The sequence below is a fragment of the Harpia harpyja genome, chromosome 1 (assembly GCF_026419915.1).
Source record: "Harpia harpyja isolate bHarHar1 chromosome 1, bHarHar1 primary haplotype, whole genome shotgun sequence".
NCBI lineage: Eukaryota > Metazoa > Chordata > Aves > Accipitriformes > Accipitridae > Harpia > Harpia harpyja.
Genome location: NC_068940.1, coordinates 109067292 through 109084461, shown reverse-complemented (window position 1 = coordinate 109084461; position 17170 = coordinate 109067292). Strand labels below are relative to the sequence as shown.

Sequence of the window (17170 nt, the reverse complement as noted above, 5' to 3'; positions counted from 1 at the left end):
TCCTCCGGCCACCCCGGAGCACCACGTCTCCTCAGGCTGCAGGGGCCGGCACTTTCTCAAACCGATAATGGCGGATGAGGGAAGGGCCCTGGCCCAGGAAGCCCGACTGCGCAGGCTCGGCCTGGCGCGGGGCACGCCGGGAGCTGTAGTCCCGCCCCCGGAGCTGGGCGTGCATCCAGCACGCCCAGCCCCGGGGGCGGGACTACAGCTCCCGGCGTGCCCCGCAGGGGGCCGGCCCCCGCGCATGCGCAGAACAGGACTACAGCTCCCGACGCCTCGCTGGTGCGCCTCCGCGCATGCGCGGCACCGAACTACAGCTCCCGCCGTGCCTTGCGGCGAGGCGGAAGCGGCGCGATGGCGGCAGGTGAGGGGCCCGGGCCGACGGCGGCTCCGGTCGCCCGCGACCCGGCGGGTTGACGGTCCCGCTCTATGCCCGCAGGTCGGTAGCTGCGTGCCACCGCCATGGCGCTGATCGAGGGCGTCGGCGATGAGGTGACCGTGCTCTTCGCGTTGCTGCTGGTCGCCCTGGTGCTGGGGTTGGCCTGGGCCTCCACCCGCGCCCCCGAGCCCGCCGCGCCGCCCCGCGCCGCCGAGCCGCTGCCCGAGGAGGGGCCGAGCGCTGCCCCGAACCCCGTCGAGCACAAGGCCCCGGCGGCGGCAGCGGCGGCGGCCGGAGCGGTCCCCGATGGGGCGGGAGGGCTGGCGGCGGGGCTGCGGCCCCGGGCCGGCCCCGCAGCTGCTCAGGGTCCCCTCGGTGAGGGGGACGGCGGCCCCGCCGAGCCCACCATGGTGCTGCGGTTGAAGTTCCTCAACGACACGGAGCGCCTGGCCCGGGTGCGCCCCGGCGACACCGTCGGGGCCCTGAAGAGGTGAGGGGCAGGGCAGGCCGGTTCTCCCGCGGCACCCCTGGGGGCGACCCTGAGCCCCGCCGGCGGCTCCGTCCCTCCCCCCGGAGCAGCCGGGAGCTGCCGCTCTCACCCTGGCGCGGGTGGCGTGCGCCCGTGCCCCTCGGATGCCTCCGCTTGTGGTAACGCCTGGGGAGGCTGACGGCAGGGCGCGGGCACAGGGCAGCAGGCGGTCAGGGCAGGTGCCTTCGCAGCCTGCTCCTGGGGGGGTGGATGGAGGGGACGCTGTCCTGGCGGGAGCGTGACCTCTCCCTCCTCGTTCCCCGCCCCAGGGCCTATTTCCCCGGGCAGGAGCAGCAAGTGCGGCTGATCTACCAGGGCCAGCTGCTGCGCGATGATGCCCAGAGCCTGGCCGCCCTGCACCTCGCCCACAACAGCGTCCTGCACTGCCACATCTCCCAGCACAGCCCGGCCCCCGCGCCCGCCGGCCCCCACGCCTCCGCCGACCCCGTGCACACCGCCCTCAACGTGGGCAGCCTCATGCTGCCGCTCTTCGTGCTGATGCTGGCCGTGCTCTGGTACTTCCAGCTGCAGTACCGCCACGTCTTCACCGCCACTGCCACCACCTTCCTGGCCGGCCTCACCCTCCTCTTCAGCTTCATGGCCTTCACCATGTACCGCAGATAGCACGGCCCCGCGCCCCGAGAGGAGCCGCCGCACCCGGAACGCGCGAGGTCCTGGGTGGAGACTGCCTGCCGCCGCTGGACATGGGCGGGGGGGGGCTAAGCCGTGGACTGTGTCCCCTGGGGGCTGCAGGACCTGCCGGTGGCCGGGCAGGTGGCCTGCACGCTGGGTGCCCGGGGCTGGCCGGCACCTCAACCGGAGCCAGAGCCGGGCTCGCTGCAGGAGGGAGTGCTGTGCTACCTCTGGGGGGGAAAGGGGTGTCCCGGTGCCACCCCCAGGCCCTGCATGGAGCGTCCTACTGGCCCCCCCCCCCCGGCCCACCAGCCGCCTCTGCCCGGGCCGTGGATGGGGTCCGCTACCCCGGGGAGGGGGCTGCCTCCCCACGGGAGGACGGGTCCGGCCGCCCGGCCCCTCCCTGGGGGTGCCGGTACCGGCGGGGGGGGAGGTGGTCCCCGCCGCTCTGTTACAATTAAAGAGGAAGGACTGTGAACGGTCGCGGCGTCTCGGTTCTGCTGCGCCGCGTGGGGGGGGAACGGGACCGGGGCGGGGGGAGGGGCGGGGCTCCGGGGCGGGGGGGGTGGGGAGAGGGGCGGGGCTTCCCCTCGGCGCTGTCCCAGCGGGCGGGGCGGGGCCTGCGCCTCCGGCCACGCGTTCCGCATGGCGGCAGCGCGCCTGCGGCGGTGGAGCCGCCCCCCGCCCCCTTCGCGAGGCGCTCGCTCATTGGAGGACGGGTAGCGGCTATTTACATATGCCGCCGGGCGCGCGCGACCGGGGCCCGCGTGCCGGGCCCCGCCCCCGGAAGTGTGGGCCGCGCGGGGAGGGGGGGCGGGGCCGCGGCCTCCTTCGGCCCTGCGGGGGCTGTCGGGAAGATGGCGGACTCGGTGTCCGGGCGGTGCTGAGCGGCCGGGGCGGCGGCGGGTCCCAGCGCGGCCGCGAGCGCCATGTAGGGCCGGGACCGGGACCGGGACCGGTGGGACGAGGGGTGGGGTGCGGGCTGGGCAACGCGGGGCCCGTCTAGGCCGGAGGGGTGGGGATGGGGGCCTGGGTGGGACGGGTGTCGCGGTCCCGGTGCGGCCCAGCCCGGCCCGGGGGTCTCGGTGGCGGGGGAGGGGAAGGTCGGGGGGGCCCTGGGGGTCCCGGTACCGGACGGGGGATCTGTCCGTGCCGGCCGTCCTGGGAGAAGGCGGATCTGTGAGCCGGGGGGGCCGGGAGAGGGGAGGGGGCTGTGTGGGCCAGGGGACATCAGGCTGGGCACGTCTGTGCAGGCCGGGGGTCCCGGGACAACGGGGCTCGTGTGGGCCGGGGGACCTCGGGCTGGGCAGCCCGTGCAGGGCGGGGGGTCACGGTACCGAGGGGGTCCCTGTGGGCAGGGGGACCTCCGAACAGGGGGCTGTGTGGGGCAGGTACCCCTGCACTGGGACAGGTACCCCTGCACTGGGGCAGGTCCGTGTTGGGGGGGGGGGGGGGTCCCGACGTGGGCTCCGCACATCCCTCGCTGGCTCTAGCCATCCCAAAGGCGCAAGCTCACTGCCCCCCTCACCCCCCTCTCATCCCCAGGGTCTCCCGGTTCTCCGAAGCCTCTCGAGCCGCCCTGCCCTCGCCATGCTGCGCCTGCTGCCATGGCTCCGTGCTCTGACCCAGGAGAGCGTGCGGCCGGGAGTCCTGCAGGGCCTGGCTGCTGGTGACAGGAGCGGGGCCGGGATGTATCCTGCCTGCTACTGTGCAGGCAAAGCGAAGCAGCGGGCTGTGCTGCTCCCCCTGGACCCCTACGGCCATGGGCTGCTGCACACCTTTCCCCCGGACGCCTACAGGACTCGAGGCCATGGCAAGAGGAAGAGCTGGAACTTCATCCACGAGAAGATGAGTTATGACACCTTCTTCACAATGAAGCGTCTGATAGAGCGCTCGCGCAGCGTGGGGGAAGTGCTGCGGTGGGTCACGCAGAACCCCAGCAAGGTGTCCGCCAGCCACTACCCCATTGCCCTGCACAAGCTGGGCCAGCTCTTGCAGCAGCAGCAGCAGGGCCAGGCCACGGTGAACGGGGAGAGCCGCGGGCCTGGCCAGATGCTGGAGCAGCCAGAGTTTCAGACTCTCTGTCAGGCCATCATCAGTGGCTGCTCCAAGTTTGATAACTTCAGCATTGTCAACTGCCTGTATGCTGCTGCCGCGCTGGGTGAGTGTCCCGGGCTGCCGGTGTGTGCCTGTGTGGGGTCACCGGTGGAGGATGGGGGAGGTGGGCAGGGCAGTGGGACACAGGCTGGTGCTTGGGTTTGTGAGGTGAAAGGAGAGCTTACTGGTCCAGCTGCCATGGAAGGAGGAAGGATGTACCAGAAGAGGTGCCAGTGTCTGGGTTTGCATGTGGATTTATGTGTGATGGTGGCTTTGTGGCAGATGGAGCTGTGCCCTTCGAAGGAGGAGGCTCTGCTTGGGGTACGCAGCAGGAAGAGAGTCAGGTGGACTGACTGCTCCAAGGGGGCTCAGCTGGCTGGAGCCCTTGGCATGCTGGCCCAAAGGGCAGCTGAAGCAGTGGCCAGCACTGCCTGGCAGGATGTGGGATAAACAGCTCCTTGAGTTTTGTTCCAGTCCCTGAAAATTGTCAAACATCTGAGCGTGGAAGCGCGAGACGTGAGACCTTGGCTAAACCCTTCGCAAGCCATGAGCCCTGTGTCATCACGGGTTTAATACTCAGAAGAGGTTCAAGCTGGTTTGGATTCCTGCGCAGCAGCAGCAGCAGCCTCTGGGCCGGCCGGCGGGCCATGGCCTGGGGGGCTCCCCCTTCGCTGGGCTGAGGGTCCTCAAGGGCCCTGCAGATTCTCCCGCCTGCGAGGAAAGGGATCAGGTCTGGCTGTTGCCTGCGGCAGCAGGTGCCTGCCCTCCCCACCCCAGTGGTTCCTGCCAGCCCTGCGCTCCTCTGTCCCGCGTGCACATCTCCTGCCATTCTGTTTGCTTTTTTTATTCCACCGCAGCTGCACGCTGGGCTGAGGCCTCAGCTGAGCCACGTACGGAGACGCCCGGTGCCGGCTGTGGGTTGATGCAGTAACTCTAGATCCTGCTGAAGGGGGGAGGGGAGAAGTTTCTGCTTTTCCCCCCTCTGTCTCACGGCGCCTTGTGTTTGTTGACACTGAACTCTGGGCTGCCAGGCGCCTCTCCCCTCAGCTGGGCTCCCCCTGGCCTGCTCTGGTTTTGACCCACACTTTGTTCTCCGTCAGTCGCCCTTCCCTGCTCACCACGCTCAGCCGCTCATTAATAAAAATGCTAACCCGCCTTTTTGAGGCCTTTTTTAAGGAACAAAGCAACTGCTCAGACCAATTCTTCACTTTCCACCTTCTGACTCATTTTTGATTAATGATAAAACGCAGCAGCTTACCCCATGCTGCCTTAGTTGCTTTAAAGCCCTTTTGAAAATTGAAATCTTGTCAGCTGGCTTAGGAGACCAGTGGGCTACCAGGGCCTCATACAGTGCCTAATGCTTCATGCATCTCCTGAAAATATCTCTCTTGACACACGAGGGATGGCCTTTGCCTTTTTTCGTAACCGCACTGTGCGCCTGGCCTCTTGTCTTTCCGTGGTTGAATAATACATCCAGAGTTGGAGGAAAGTATTTTCCCCAGGAGCCGAGTTTGAAAGACTAAAGCTAAACTAGAAAATGGGAGAAGATTAGAAATGTGAAAGGATTAGTTCCTGTCATACACGGACAGTTTTATTTTGGTAATGTGTTGATGTCTTATTTATTTTCTAACCAAAATTTTTTTAAAGTACTTTGTGAGGTGTATCATTTGTCCGTAAGAAGTTGGAGATTTAAGAAATAAACCTTGCTTTTGCGGATGAGCTAAAGGACTTCCATTTTGGTGGAGTGAGTGGGAATAATCCAACAGCTCCACATGACTTTCTCTGGGGTGCAGATGCACTGATGTTCTGGTCAGGCTTTGCCAAACCAGTCCTCTTTGGTTTGATCACCGATACGGCAGAGCTGACGTTCTCTGGCTGTAGCCTCATGCCTGAGCTTATGAGGACAGTTGTGCCTAGTGAAGATGAGAGGTGGGATCCGGGCATCCCTAATCCCTTCTGTGTCGCAGGCCTGCCGGGGGAATCGCCGCTGGTGCGAGTGCTGGAGGATGAATCCCGGAGCCGCCTGGGCCGCTTCAACCAGAAGGACGTCTCCATGGTCTTCAGCAGCGTGATGAGGCTCCATCCGTCCAGCCCCCACCCCCTGGTTGAGTCTTGCCTCAGCAGTTTGGAGCGGCACCTGGAGAAGGAGCGTCACCCCCAGACCCTCTTCCTGCTCCTCTCCTACTACCGGCTGCGGGCGCAGGCACTGCAGGGACACCCGGCCTCCGACCAGCAGCTGATCAACAACCGCAAGATCCTGCGCCTCGTCAGGCACACGCTGGGGCAAGTGAGTGCCATGCGGGAGCACGAGCTGGCCCTCTTGGACGAGATGCTGGCTCTGTGCGCCCAGGAGGCAAACAACAAGGCCCTGGAGGCCATCTTCAGCTCTCAGCTCTTCTACGAGAACCGCCAAGAGCGATTCATCCGCAGTATGGCAGGTGAGGGCAGGGTCTGCCCAGGCAGGGTCCCAGCCTTGCCCACTGTGAGCCTCTTCCCCGGTGCGGGGTGCGCTGGGCTCTGTCCGTGCGGTTGGCAGCCTTGGAGCCTCCTTTTCTGGTCCCAGAGGACATCTGGGTTTGTGACAGCACCAGCTGGGGCCTTGTTGAGCAGCAGGGCCTGCAGCAGTGAGGCTGGAGCAGGAGATGCTCTGCATTATGGCCACCCTGTCACTGCCTTTCCAGCCTAGCCCCTCCAGGGGCTGTGAGCCTACCTTACCTCAAAACTGGGAGCAGGTTGGTTTTGGTGGGGTTTTGACAGAAGGGCCCCCATTCTGTGCACGTTCCAGCTGCGCTCCAGCTGTGCCTTCTGGGTGCATGGGACGGGCATCTGCCCCAGCCTCTCACAAACCTTGTAACTTAATGGTTTCTGGAAGCCTTCTGGGTTTCAGGAGATACGGCTGTGCTGCCCAGGTCTTATCTCCTACCTGCCTGCACTGCCTTTCCTGCCCAGGCTGTAGTGGCTTCTGGAGAGCTGCAGTTCGGACAGAGCCAGGCCTCTCTGACGGATACCCTGCTGTGGTTTGCTCTGTGCAGAGTGGCTCCCCAGGAAGGCAGAGAACCTTACCCCCTACACCATGGCCCTCATTGCCAAGTACGTGGCCCGGCACCGGCTGCGTGAGCCACGGCTGCTTGATACCATCGCAAACTTTCTCCTGAAGCGTGGGGAGCAGCTTGACAGCAAGGTGAGTGTTCTCCGCAGTCTGCGGGGCATGCCTGGGGCTGGCTCTGGGGCTGCCCCAGTGCTGGGGGGAACCATGTCCCTTCTCTGCCATTGGGCTGGGGCATCTCACTGGGGACTGACTGGGATGTGCCCTGATCCTTATGGGTTGCCAGCTCTGGGCAGGCCTGGGACTGACCTGTCCTTCATCCCGACTCCCTTTCCTCCTGCCTGCAGGTGATCCAGAAGCTGGTGTTTCCCTTCAGCCGCATGAATTACCGCCCATCCAACCACAGCGAGCTCTTCCCCAAGCTGGAAGCCATCCTGGAGCAGAAAGCCGGCAGCTCACCCCTGGCGACTGTCAACATCCTCATGTCCATGTTTCAGCTTAGCCATTTCCCCCAGTCCGTCCTGCACCAAGTCTTCTCCCCAGCCTTTATCACCAATGTTATGAGTATGTTGGGCCTTTTCTGGGGTAAACCCAGCTGTTAAAGCTCAGGGCTGGGGTGGAGGTGGATTTTGAAAGCATTGGGCAGAACAGACTCCCCCTGGGAGTGCAGGACCACCTCGCTGGCAGTCAGCCCCCCCCAGGAGTGTGGCTGGGTGAGGAGGGGCTGCCAAACGGTGTCTAGCCAGCCGTCCTCTTCCCGCAGGCAGCCCCTACGCGCTGATTGTGCGCCGCTACCTCTCGCTGCTGGACGCGGCGGTGGAGCTGGAGTTCCACGATTACAGTGGCCCGCGCCTCGACCCACGCTACCGCGTCCTCATGTTCGAGCACGCCCTGACGGCCGACGAGGCCAACAGAAAGTACAGGTCAGTGGCGGGGGCAGGCGGTGCGCCGGGGAGGGGAGGGCTGCCCCGGCGGGGGAAGAGCACGGCTGGGAGCACGGTGTGCTGGGCACCCCGCTGCTTATCACTTGCAGGTGGGCAGTGCGGCATCACTTGCAATATGGGGTCTGTGGCCTTGTTCTGGCAAGATCCCAGCCGGAGGATGGTGCCGGGGTAAAGGCCAGTATGTGAGGTCCGAAGCCTGTAGAGGAGCAATATAGAATCACAGAACCATTGAGGTTGGAAAAGACCCTTAAGATCATTGAGTCCAACTGTAAACCTAACAGTGCCAAGTCCACCACTAAACCATGTCCCTGAGTGCCACATTTACACAGCTTCTAAATACCTTCACGGATGGTGACTCAACCCCTTCCCTGGGCACCCTCATCCAGTGCTTGACAACCCTTTCTGTGAAGAAGAGCATGCTGGTGGTGTAGCAATATTGGGAGGAGCTTTTCTGCTGAATGAGCTGAAGCTTGTCCCCTCCTTGCTGCTGAACAGCAGAGCCCAAAGCTAAAGGCTGCCCTTGCTCCCAGGGGCCTTCACATCTCTGCGCAGATGTGCTCAGAGAACACGGGTCGGCAGTGCTTGAGTGGGCAGGCTGGTGGCCCTCCCTAGTGCGTCCTCTGACTCTTCTTTTTCCCCTCAGTTACAAGGGGCTGGTGGCTGAGGCCCTGCGGCAGCTGGTGGGAGAAGAGTGCTATCGGCAGGACGAGGTGCTGCCCCCGGGATACTGCACAGGTAGTCTGGCTGGGCACCCCGCTTTGGGGCAGGGCTGTGGCTCCAGAGAGGGGGCTGGCAGGTGGGATTTGGGGGGCTGTGGGTGGAGCAGAAGCCCTGCGGCTGCCTGGGTGCTTGGGGGAGGCCCGAGGATGGGAGGTTATTCAGGGCAGAACTAGGTTTGGCTGCTTTGTCACCACCTTCCCCATGATGCTGCCTTCCCCTGGTGCTTTGGGATGAAGGTCCCTGAGCCGCCCCTGCCGCAGGAGGGCTCAGCTGGGCCAGTGCAGCGGGGGGTTCCCTCTGTGCTCCTGTCTGCTGGGCTGGCTGGCACAGTCTCCCAGCCTGGGGCACATGGGGTCCCCAAGCCCATGTCCCGTCAATAAGGGGGTCTCGAGGCCCGGCGCTGATCCGTGTTCTCTCTCCGCAGACTTCTTGCTGTGGATTAACCGCTCGGGCACTGTGCTGCCTCTCTCTCGTGTTCCTGCGGCTTCCAAGGCTCCCCCTGCCCACACTACAACGTCCCCTGCCGCCATTTCCTTGCGCTCGAGCGTCCTGGCCCTCACCTCGGACTTGCAGGACTTTGCCCCGTTTGCTCCAGAGACGCCAAGCAGCCCCCCGGGCTCCCGGGAGAGCAACCTGGCCGGGCGGTTCCTGCCCACGCTTTGCCCTGCCCCGGGGGGCCCCTGCTACCAGCCCTCCTCGGACTATTACTGCGGCCTGAGCAAAGAGTCTTCCCTGGAGAGCCAGGGCAGCTCCACGTTAAGCAGCCCTTCCGAGTGCCTCTCCACGCAGCCGGCTGGCACCCCTGACTGCTCCCCCAGGGGCACCTCCACAGCCACCCTCTTCCAGTTCCCCATCGGCAAGATTCTGGAGGAGGAGGAGGAGACTACCGCTGGCTGCCCTGGGCACGATCACAACTGCTTCCAAGGGGAGCAGGCCCAGGAGGAACCGGAGGAAAGGAGCCCACCGCCCAGCGAGGATGCCTGCCCTCCGCCCTCTCCGTGCCGGCCCAGTCCCAAGCGAGGGCCGGGCGATGGACCGCAGGGAGCCGAAGAGATTCAGAGGTACCAAGCAGAGCCGGTCCGCGTCCCTGCTCCCTCCCGGCAGGACAGCCGCCCCGGGCACTGCCTTCAGCTCCTGCCCTCCCCAGCAGTCGGCCCCGGCCCCCTCCTGCCCTGCGCTGCCAGGTGCCCGGCAGTAGCCCAGGCTGTGCTGCGGAGACCCCCCCAGGCCCCAGGGTGCAGCACGTCCCGGCCTGGGTACAGCTGCCCCTGCCACCAGCTGGGTGCGGGGTGGGTGGGGGTGCTGCCCTTCATCCGCCGCTGTTCTGGGGACCAGGCGCGGGCGACGCTGCTGCCCGACCTGCCCGCAGGGTCTGCGGCGTGGGGTAACGCTGCCCTCCTCCCCCTGCTCTGTCCTCTGCAGGGTGGTGCTGTCGGTCAACGACAAATGGCATTACTGCCAGAACTCCGACATACTGGTGGGCTCGCGAGCCATGAGGGACAGGCACTTGCGACTGCTGGGCTACTGTCTGGTTCAGGTAAGCTGGGGGCTTCCCCCTTCCCCTCCTACCCCCGGGCAGAAACCGCTCGTGGCTGTGTGGTGAGATGGGCGACAGGCTGTGGGCTGGAGAGCCGGCATCCCCACTGTAAACGCTCCTGATGGGAGCCGTCCTTCCACGCTTGCTGCTTGTGAGAGGAAGCGGTGACTCATCCTCACGGCTCCTTTTTGCCCTCCTCCACCCCACCCTGAGACTTTTTCCAGGTGGCTGGCAGGCGATGCCAGCCCTGGTGCCACAGTGGAAAGCACGGGCAAGGGGACGGCCCCTCCTGTTTGCGTCTGCTGGTCCGGCAGGAATCCCATCCTGTGGGTCTGCTGCCTGGAGCCAAGACCCGATGGGTGCGCTGGGCAGGGAGGGGAGATGGGGAAGCTGGCTCAGCCTGGGCCCAGCAGACACATCGGCAGTCATGGTGTTGGCTGTGGGGCCTCGGGGTGGAAATCAAGTGGGGACGTAGCTCGGCCTGATACCTGGCGCTGCCATCCCAGCTGTCGGTTCTGCAGCGTGCCTCTTGCCGCTGTGAGTGGAGGCGAGGCGAGGCGAGGCAAGCCTCCCTTCGGTGCCTGTTTCGGAGCCCTGGCCTCTTTGGTTGCAGCCTCTGGCTGGTCTGCGGTGAGAGCTGTGAATGGAGAAGCCCTTGAGGCTTCACCGCTGCCTTTGCAATTGTCTTCTGAGTTCTTTGGAAACTTCAGATGTTGTTTTAAGGTGTGCAGCTTCTACAAGACTATTTGTGGCATGATTTTTAGCTTGAGGATAGATCTTTGTGAGGAAAACAACTCAGAAATGCAGGCCTTTTATTCTGTTTACTTCTCCACTTCAGAGGTCACCTGAATTACAGTCATAGATCTACCAAGCAGTCCCATAACCATTTTTAAAGCTTCTTACCTCCCCTGCTGCTGATAGCGCAGCATGCCAACACAAAGCTCCTCCTAATTTCATAATTTGCAACGTACATAGTTCAGAAGCCCTTTGTTTATGCATAGCTTTGGCGGTCCTGTGACTCGAGTTGTGGTATTTCCTTGGAGATCCCAAATTGCAGAGCTGTGGAGCAGGACCAGCTCTCCTGTGCAGTGCGCCCTGCGTATCCCTTGTGCTGGCATTCAGGACGGGCTGCCCAGGGCCGGCCGTGTCCCCAGACAGTAGTGGGGCCGAGCAGCTTCGTCGTGCGGAGGAGGAGGGCTCCCCAGTGCCTGCTGCTGGGCTTGAGGCCAGTGCCACAGGCTCTTGCTGCGTGTCTGGGCTCTGGGATGCCCTCAGCTGAGGAGGGCACTTGGCACAGCTGCCTCCACTCCCAGCTTCGTGCCACCGCATCTGAGAGTTGAGGGCTGTCCTCGCCTGCCTGCCCTGTGCCCAGCGCACCCACAGAGGCCAGGGACTGTGCTCACCCTGCACTTGGCTCAGCTGGGGGGTCTGTGCCCCATCTCAAACCGGCTCTGGTAACTGTTACCGCTCGGGTCTGCACCCCTGGTGCGAGTCAGGGCTGCTGTGGGAGGCTGAGGCTGCTGACCAGCAGCCTGACGGGGTCTTTGAGGAGCAAGGCGGAATGGGCAGGGGTGTGGGCAAGCAAGAGCGTGCTCTCGTTCCCAGTGTGCACAGGATCAGGTGCTCTGTCCAGCAGCACGCAGTTAGGTATCAGGACCCACACGACCGAGGTCGCAGGAGCTCTTCCCTGCTGCTCAGCATGCCCAATCGTCGTGCAGCTGCTAGTGTGGTTAGCTCCCTTTGGGTGCTAGGCGCTCTGGTCCCATCCCCTCTATTCCCTCTCCAGCAGCAGACAGTGGCAGATCGTTAGAAAATGAGTTGGAAGTGGATCACAGATAGTCCAAGGACTCCTGCACCAGAGCATGTGTCTGGACAGCTGTGTTTAATCGCCCCGTTGGACCTCTTCTCCATGAGCCTTTTATTCCTCTTTGAGCCTGTTCTTTCTTCCACACCCACAGCATCTGGTGCCAACAAGCTCCAGGCAGTACTACCTGCAACAAGCTCTGTTTGTTTTAAACCTGCTGTCTGGTCAGCCGACGTAGTGCTGCTGGGTCTGGTACCGTGAGGGAGTGAAGAGCAGCTCTGCAGTTACCTTCTTCTATCCTTGTGGTTCCAGAGGTCGCATCCCTTTGGCCACCCCTTTGAGACGAAGAGCCCCAGGCAATTCAGCTTCTTCCTCAGTTGAAGCTGCTTCAGAGCTCGGTTGTTGTTCTTGCTCTTCTCGTTTGAGATTCATTTCCTCTTCTTCTGACACATTTACAGAATCACAGAGTAGTTGAGGTTGGCAGGTGCTTCTGGAGATCATCCAGTCCAACCCCAGCTCAGCTAGAGCTGGTTGCTCAGTTCCATGTCCAGTCAAGTTTTGAATGTCTCATAGATAGGTTGCTTTCTGGGTACCCTCACAGTGAAAGAGGTTTTTCTTGTGTTTGGGCAGGCAGTGTGTGTGTGTGTGTAGCTTTTTCTTAAGTTTAAATGGTATTTCCAGTATTATAGGTTTGTGCCCACTGCCTCGCTCTCTGTTACTAGGCACCGCTAAGAGTCTGGCTCTGTCTTATTTACAACCTCCCATCAGGTATTTGTACATGTAGGTAAGATGTCCCAATCCTTTTCTTCTCCAGCTCCGTCAACCTCTTCTCACGTATCACATGCTTTAGTCCTGTAATCATCCTTGTGGCCCTGCACTGGACATGCTCCAGTATGTCCATGTCTTGTTCTGGGGAGCCCAGCACTGGATGCTCCAGGTGTGTCTCACCAGTGCTGAGTAGCAGAGAAGGATCGGCTCCCTCGACCTGCTCGCCATGCTCTTCCTAAGGCAGCCCGGGATGCTGTTGGCCTCCTTTGCTGCAAGGGAGCGCTGCTGGCCAGTGTTCAACTTGTCCGTCAGGACCCTTAGTCCCTCTTCTGCAAAGCCACTTTCCAGCCTGTTGGCCCCAGCCTGTCCTGGTGCATGGGGTTATTCCTCCCTAGGCTCAGGACTTGCGCCTTTCCTGCCCAGGGGCCGTTTCTCCAGCCTGTTTAGGTCCTTCTGAACGGCAGCACAACAGTCTGGTGTGTCAGCCACTGCTCCGCGTTTCATACTGTCTGCAGCCTCGCTGGGGGTGTGCTCTGTCCCACTGTCCAGGTCACTAATGAGGATACTAAACGGTGTTGGCCCCTGTACTGACTCCTGGGGTATGTGGCTTGCGACTTGGTCCAGCTGGATATCATGCCTCTGTTCGCAGCTCTTTGAGCCTGGCAGTTCAGCCCTCCTTATAGTTAATTTAAGGCCTTCTCTTGTTGGCTGTTGCATTGCCGTATGTCTGCTCAATCGGTGCTGGACTGCCCGTTGTGCCTGGCACGCTGCTAAGCTGTCTGGGTTATGTCTGTGTGACTGTGCCAGGGCCGTGCTCCTCCTCGGATGCCATTGATCTGTAGCAGCAGCAGGTGTGGATTTGTCAGTGCCCCTGAATGGGGCTTGCTTCCGAGAGAGCCTGCTCCTTCTGTGGCACAGTGAGCAGGGGCTGCCCGCGGTGACTGCAGGGGACATCGCCAGGTCTGGTACTCGCGCCCTTCCTTGCCTCTGTCCTCCAGTCGGACCCATGTGTTGCTTCCACCCTTCTGGTGGGCGGTGAGACTGCTGTTGCAGGGTCACCCACCTCAGACCCTCTGCTCTGCCCACAGATGCTCTGGGTCTCAGCCCTTTCCAAAGTAGATGCTCTTTTCCCTGGTGGTCCTGACCTTTTATTGACAGCCAGCTCTTTTCCCTCAGAAGTTTCTGAGTAAAGACGCACTCCTTCCTTCCCAGGATCCTGCCCTGAATAATGGCCAGATTTGATGTTCCCACAAACTCTGTCCTGGCTCTGGCACTACTCACTTCCAGCCTGTTTGGTTGAAGGAGCTTTCTGTGCTGTTGATCCTTCCGTAGTGTCAGAAGGGCAAGCCCACTGGGGAGGCAGACCCTGCAGAGCCAGGCAGTGAGGAAAGGAGCATGAAGCAGTGGAAGGAGGTGGCTCCATACCAGAGCTGCCAGAAATCTTTGATTCAAACCCACTGCAGCCAGAGGGCTTGGTTCCTTCTCCCCAGAGATTTAGTAACCTTCTTCACCCCTGGTCTGTGTGAGACTATTGGAGAACAGTGCCTGTCTGCAGCCTGTTCACTGTCCTGGGGGCAGCGTGCAGTTTGTCTGTGTTTCCCATCCCACTTGCTCATCTGTGATGGTCGCAAACAGGTCCTGGACCCTGTGTAGCACCCATGTCAGGATCTAGCTTACCAGGGAGTCCCTGTGTCATCTGTGCCAAGTTTTCCCACCTTGTTCCTTTACGATGCCTACTGTTAGCCCTCTTTCTCAATGAGCTGGTGAGAAAAAGCTTCCTCCTTTGCAGGCAAAATCCTATGTTCTCACGATCTGCAACTCCTGAGGGATGGCAGTGGCCTCTCCAAGCAGCCTTGGATGCTTCTGGTATAGTAGACCACCCCCTTGCCATGCATGGAGCGCTTCCTGACCGACAGCTCTCGGGCAGACCTGGCTCCGTGCCGGCTCCTCCAGAGGCCAGGCTCCAGCCCTGCTTTGAGGACGTGTCTTCACTAATGCAGCCCCTCGGGTCTCCTGGTATCCGTGAAGGGTGGAGGGCCAGATTAGCAGCACGGAGCTGAGCGGTGTGTCACTTCCCCACAGAGGGACGCTTTCCCCCTTGCCGTGTCCTAGGCACTGTCTCGGAGCAGGTTGCAGTGCAGCTAGAGCTGCCGCTCTTCAGGTGCAGAGCTCGTCTGCTCAGCTCCGAGGGCTGGAAACGGCAGCTGAAGTTCTCACCCCAAAAACTCCCCTGCGTAGCTCCAGCCCTGTGTCACTGCCTCTCTTAGCAGGATCTCCAAGCCCGAGGGAGAGTTTTTCTTGTACTTCCATATTCCCAGGAGGGATGGGACAGGACTCCTCTTGTGCCTGAGTAGCAAAATGCACCAAGGGCTGGACTGCAGCTGGGGTGAGCGCACGGGTCCTGTTGCCACAGTGTAATGCCTTTAGCCGTCTCCTGTGCTGCCAGACAGGGCTGGAGCGTGGGTCACGGTTACCCTTCGTCCTGCTCCACGGGCACTGGTGGTGCCTTCAGGGATGTTGGACCACCAGAGCTTTCAGCCAGCCCAACAAGTTTTGGCCCCCAGTTGCTGATACCCATGTGGAGGGAACACTGGTGGCAGCTGGAGTCTCCTGTTCTTGTCCCTGCGGATCCCTTCCCGCACGGCTGCTGCAGTGCAGGTTTGCTCGATTCCTTTGGTGCTTCCAGCCTAGTGCAGGGACGGGCGTGCGTCTGCACAGCCCTGCGTGCAGGCTGCAGCGGGGGCTGTCACTGCAAGGTGACAAGCCCTGAGCAGGAGAGCCTTGAGCTGTGAATGACTGTTTTTAGAGATCAGGTGTTTTTAGAAAAGTGCCTGCTGGGTTGTCCCCAGACAGTGACTGGTACCAAGAGGAGGGACAGGGCAAGGGCCCAGACCCACCTCTGCTCTGACCTGCGTGTGTCCATCTGTCTCACGGTCGGGGTGGCCCAGGGCCCGTGGCCCTTCAGCGGGGTGTTTAGCCTCAGGTGGTATTTGCCGTTCAGGGGCAGAGAGCACTCCTGGCTCCGCAGACTGTTCAGCTTTCCCGGTGGGGTCTCCACTCCCCCTCGGCACCCCGTACCAGCTCCGCTAGGCAAAGGGAGGCCTGTTTCTGTTTTTGTCAGTCCCGGTGCCTTCTTTCCTTAGCAGACCGTGGTTAAAATGATGTGTTGGGGAAGAAACCGTTACCTGGGCTCGGCCCACTCCCGCAGCCCTTCTGTTGGGAGGCTGCTGAGGGGTGACTAACGAGCCCTGGGCTCCTCGACGCCGTGCGCTGGCAGGGCGGCTGGGTTTTGCTCTTCATCCCTCCCCGGTGGTTGGCGACTGGGGTTCAAGGTTGGGATGAGGCTTGAGAGCTCCCCTGGCCGTGCAGCCGCCGCGTGTCCTCCCCGTTGTGCGCGCTGGACTCGTCCCGTCCACGGTGGGGATGGGGGACGGGGCTGCTTGCGGGTGCTCTCCGCCGTCGGCAGCGGGCAGCCAGGCTCAGGGGTGAAGCGCTGGGAGGGCAGAGGCAGTGCGGACGGGCGCTCTGGGACTTGTGCCCCCCCTCCACAGGAGGCAGCGAGGGGGCCGGTGGGACACGGAGCCGGGGCTTGTCCGCTCCTCCTGTGCCCGCCCTCCCCTTGGAAGGAACAGCACTGTCCTCCTTCCCCCTGGGAAGGGTCCCAAGTCCTGGTTCTTCCCCCCCGCCGCCTCCGACGGCTGTCCCGGGCAGCCTCGGGCTGGGTGCTGGTGGCGGAGCTGCTCTGACGGTTTCTCCGTCCCCTTTCAGCTGCCCTACACGGAGCTGGAGAAGGTGAGTGGCATCGAGGAGGCCAAGCACTACCTGCGGCAGAAGCTGAGGGAGCTGCGCTTCTGAGGGACGGACACCCCGAGTCCCGGGCCCTGGGCGGGGAGGGGGCAGAGTGGGGTGGGCGCAGGTGGGTGCTGCCAGCGCCTTGCCCCTGGGGAGGGGGGGAGACGGAGCTGCCCCCCATCCCAGGGGGATACAGGGCCAGGCTGTGGGCACCTGCTCCTTGATGTGGGGCTGGGGTAGTGTGAGATTATTTATTGCCGTTAGTGGGGGGGGGAAGGGGTGTGACTTGACTGGTGCGTAGGGGAGTGTTTGGGTGCTGGGGGGGGGGGGGGGGTCACTCGCTGCCCCCCCTGCCCTGGCCCTGCCACCCCAGCCCTGTCTGCAGGACTCGCTGCAGGGGTGCCTGGCCTGGCCTCCTGGTGGTACTGGGGGGTCGTCCCTGTGTCCCCAACACCGCTGCTGGGAAGGAGGGCTGGGCCTGGCCCCCACCTACGGGGTCCTGCAGGGTCTGGGGGGGCTGTGGCAGACCCCGCACAGGGCAGGGAGCGGGTTGGGAAGGGCCGGCTGTTTGCACAGGGGCTGCTCCCCAGGCCGGGAGGAGGGGGGTGCTTGGGAAGTGGGGGTTAACTTTACAATAAAACTGGTGAAAAGTGTGCAAAGTCCATTCTGTTTATTAGTACAAGGCAGCGGCTGGCCCACAGCCCCTGTCCGGGCTGGGCCCAGCACAAGGCCACCCCCCCCCCGTGCCCCCACCCCGGCAGCCCAGGGCACAGCCCCCCAGCTGTCTGCCCTGGGGGTGACAGGCAGGTACGGGCCCCCCCTCGGTGGCAGCAGGGCCAGCACCCGGCCCTGGCAGCGCACAGCGCACAGGATGCTGCTGCCTGCAGCCCTGCCGTGGCGCGGGCAGGGGTGCATGGGGCT

General features: G+C 62.8%; 2 protein-coding genes across 3 annotated transcripts; both read left to right on the top strand.

The window, feature by feature from the left end:
• The first annotated feature begins 328 nt into the window (after positions 1 to 328).
• Positions 329 to 2019, top strand: TMUB1 (transmembrane and ubiquitin like domain containing 1). Of its 2 annotated transcripts, XM_052810171.1 has the most exons (3): positions 329 to 364; positions 440 to 869; positions 1178 to 2019. In XM_052810171.1, the coding sequence occupies exons 2-3, from the start codon at positions 463 to 465 to the stop codon at positions 1530 to 1532; spliced, it is 762 nt and encodes a 253-aa protein (XP_052666131.1). In that variant the 5' UTR covers positions 329 to 364; positions 440 to 462; the 3' UTR covers positions 1533 to 2019. The 2 variants fall into 2 exon arrangements, with proteins under 2 accessions (XP_052666131.1, XP_052666122.1); XM_052810162.1 differs by having other exon boundaries at positions 336 to 869.
• Positions 2020 to 2277: 258 nt separating this feature from the next.
• Positions 2278 to 17101, top strand: FASTK (Fas activated serine/threonine kinase). Its single transcript, XM_052781832.1, has 10 exons — positions 2278 to 2472; positions 3087 to 3702; positions 5606 to 6076; positions 6671 to 6819; positions 7032 to 7248; positions 7448 to 7607; positions 8272 to 8363; positions 8773 to 9409; positions 9771 to 9885; positions 16226 to 17101. Exons 1-10 carry the CDS (start codon positions 2278 to 2280, stop codon positions 16310 to 16312), a joined length of 2739 nt encoding a protein of 912 aa, XP_052637792.1. The 3' UTR covers positions 16313 to 17101.
• Positions 17102 to 17170: the final 69 nt, after the last annotated feature.

Bases quoted from the DNA above. Each gene is read 5' to 3' on its own strand.
- TMUB1 (XM_052810171.1), top strand. From the start codon at position 463: ATGGCGCTGATCGAGGGCGTCGGCGATGAGGTGACCGTGCTCTTCGCG. The intron at 870-1,177 runs GTGAGGGGCAGG...TCCCCGCCCCAG, and splicing joins ACCGTCGGGGCCCTGAAGAG to GGCCTATTTCCCCGGGCAGG.
- FASTK (XM_052781832.1), top strand. From the start codon at position 2,278: ATGCCGCCGGGCGCGCGCGACCGGGGCCCGCGTGCCGGGCCCCGCCCC. The intron at 2,473-3,086 runs GTAGGGCCGGGA...TCTCATCCCCAG, and splicing joins AGCGCGGCCGCGAGCGCCAT to GGTCTCCCGGTTCTCCGAAG. The intron at 7,608-8,271 runs GTCAGTGGCGGG...TTTTCCCCTCAG, and splicing joins GAGGCCAACAGAAAGTACAG to TTACAAGGGGCTGGTGGCTG.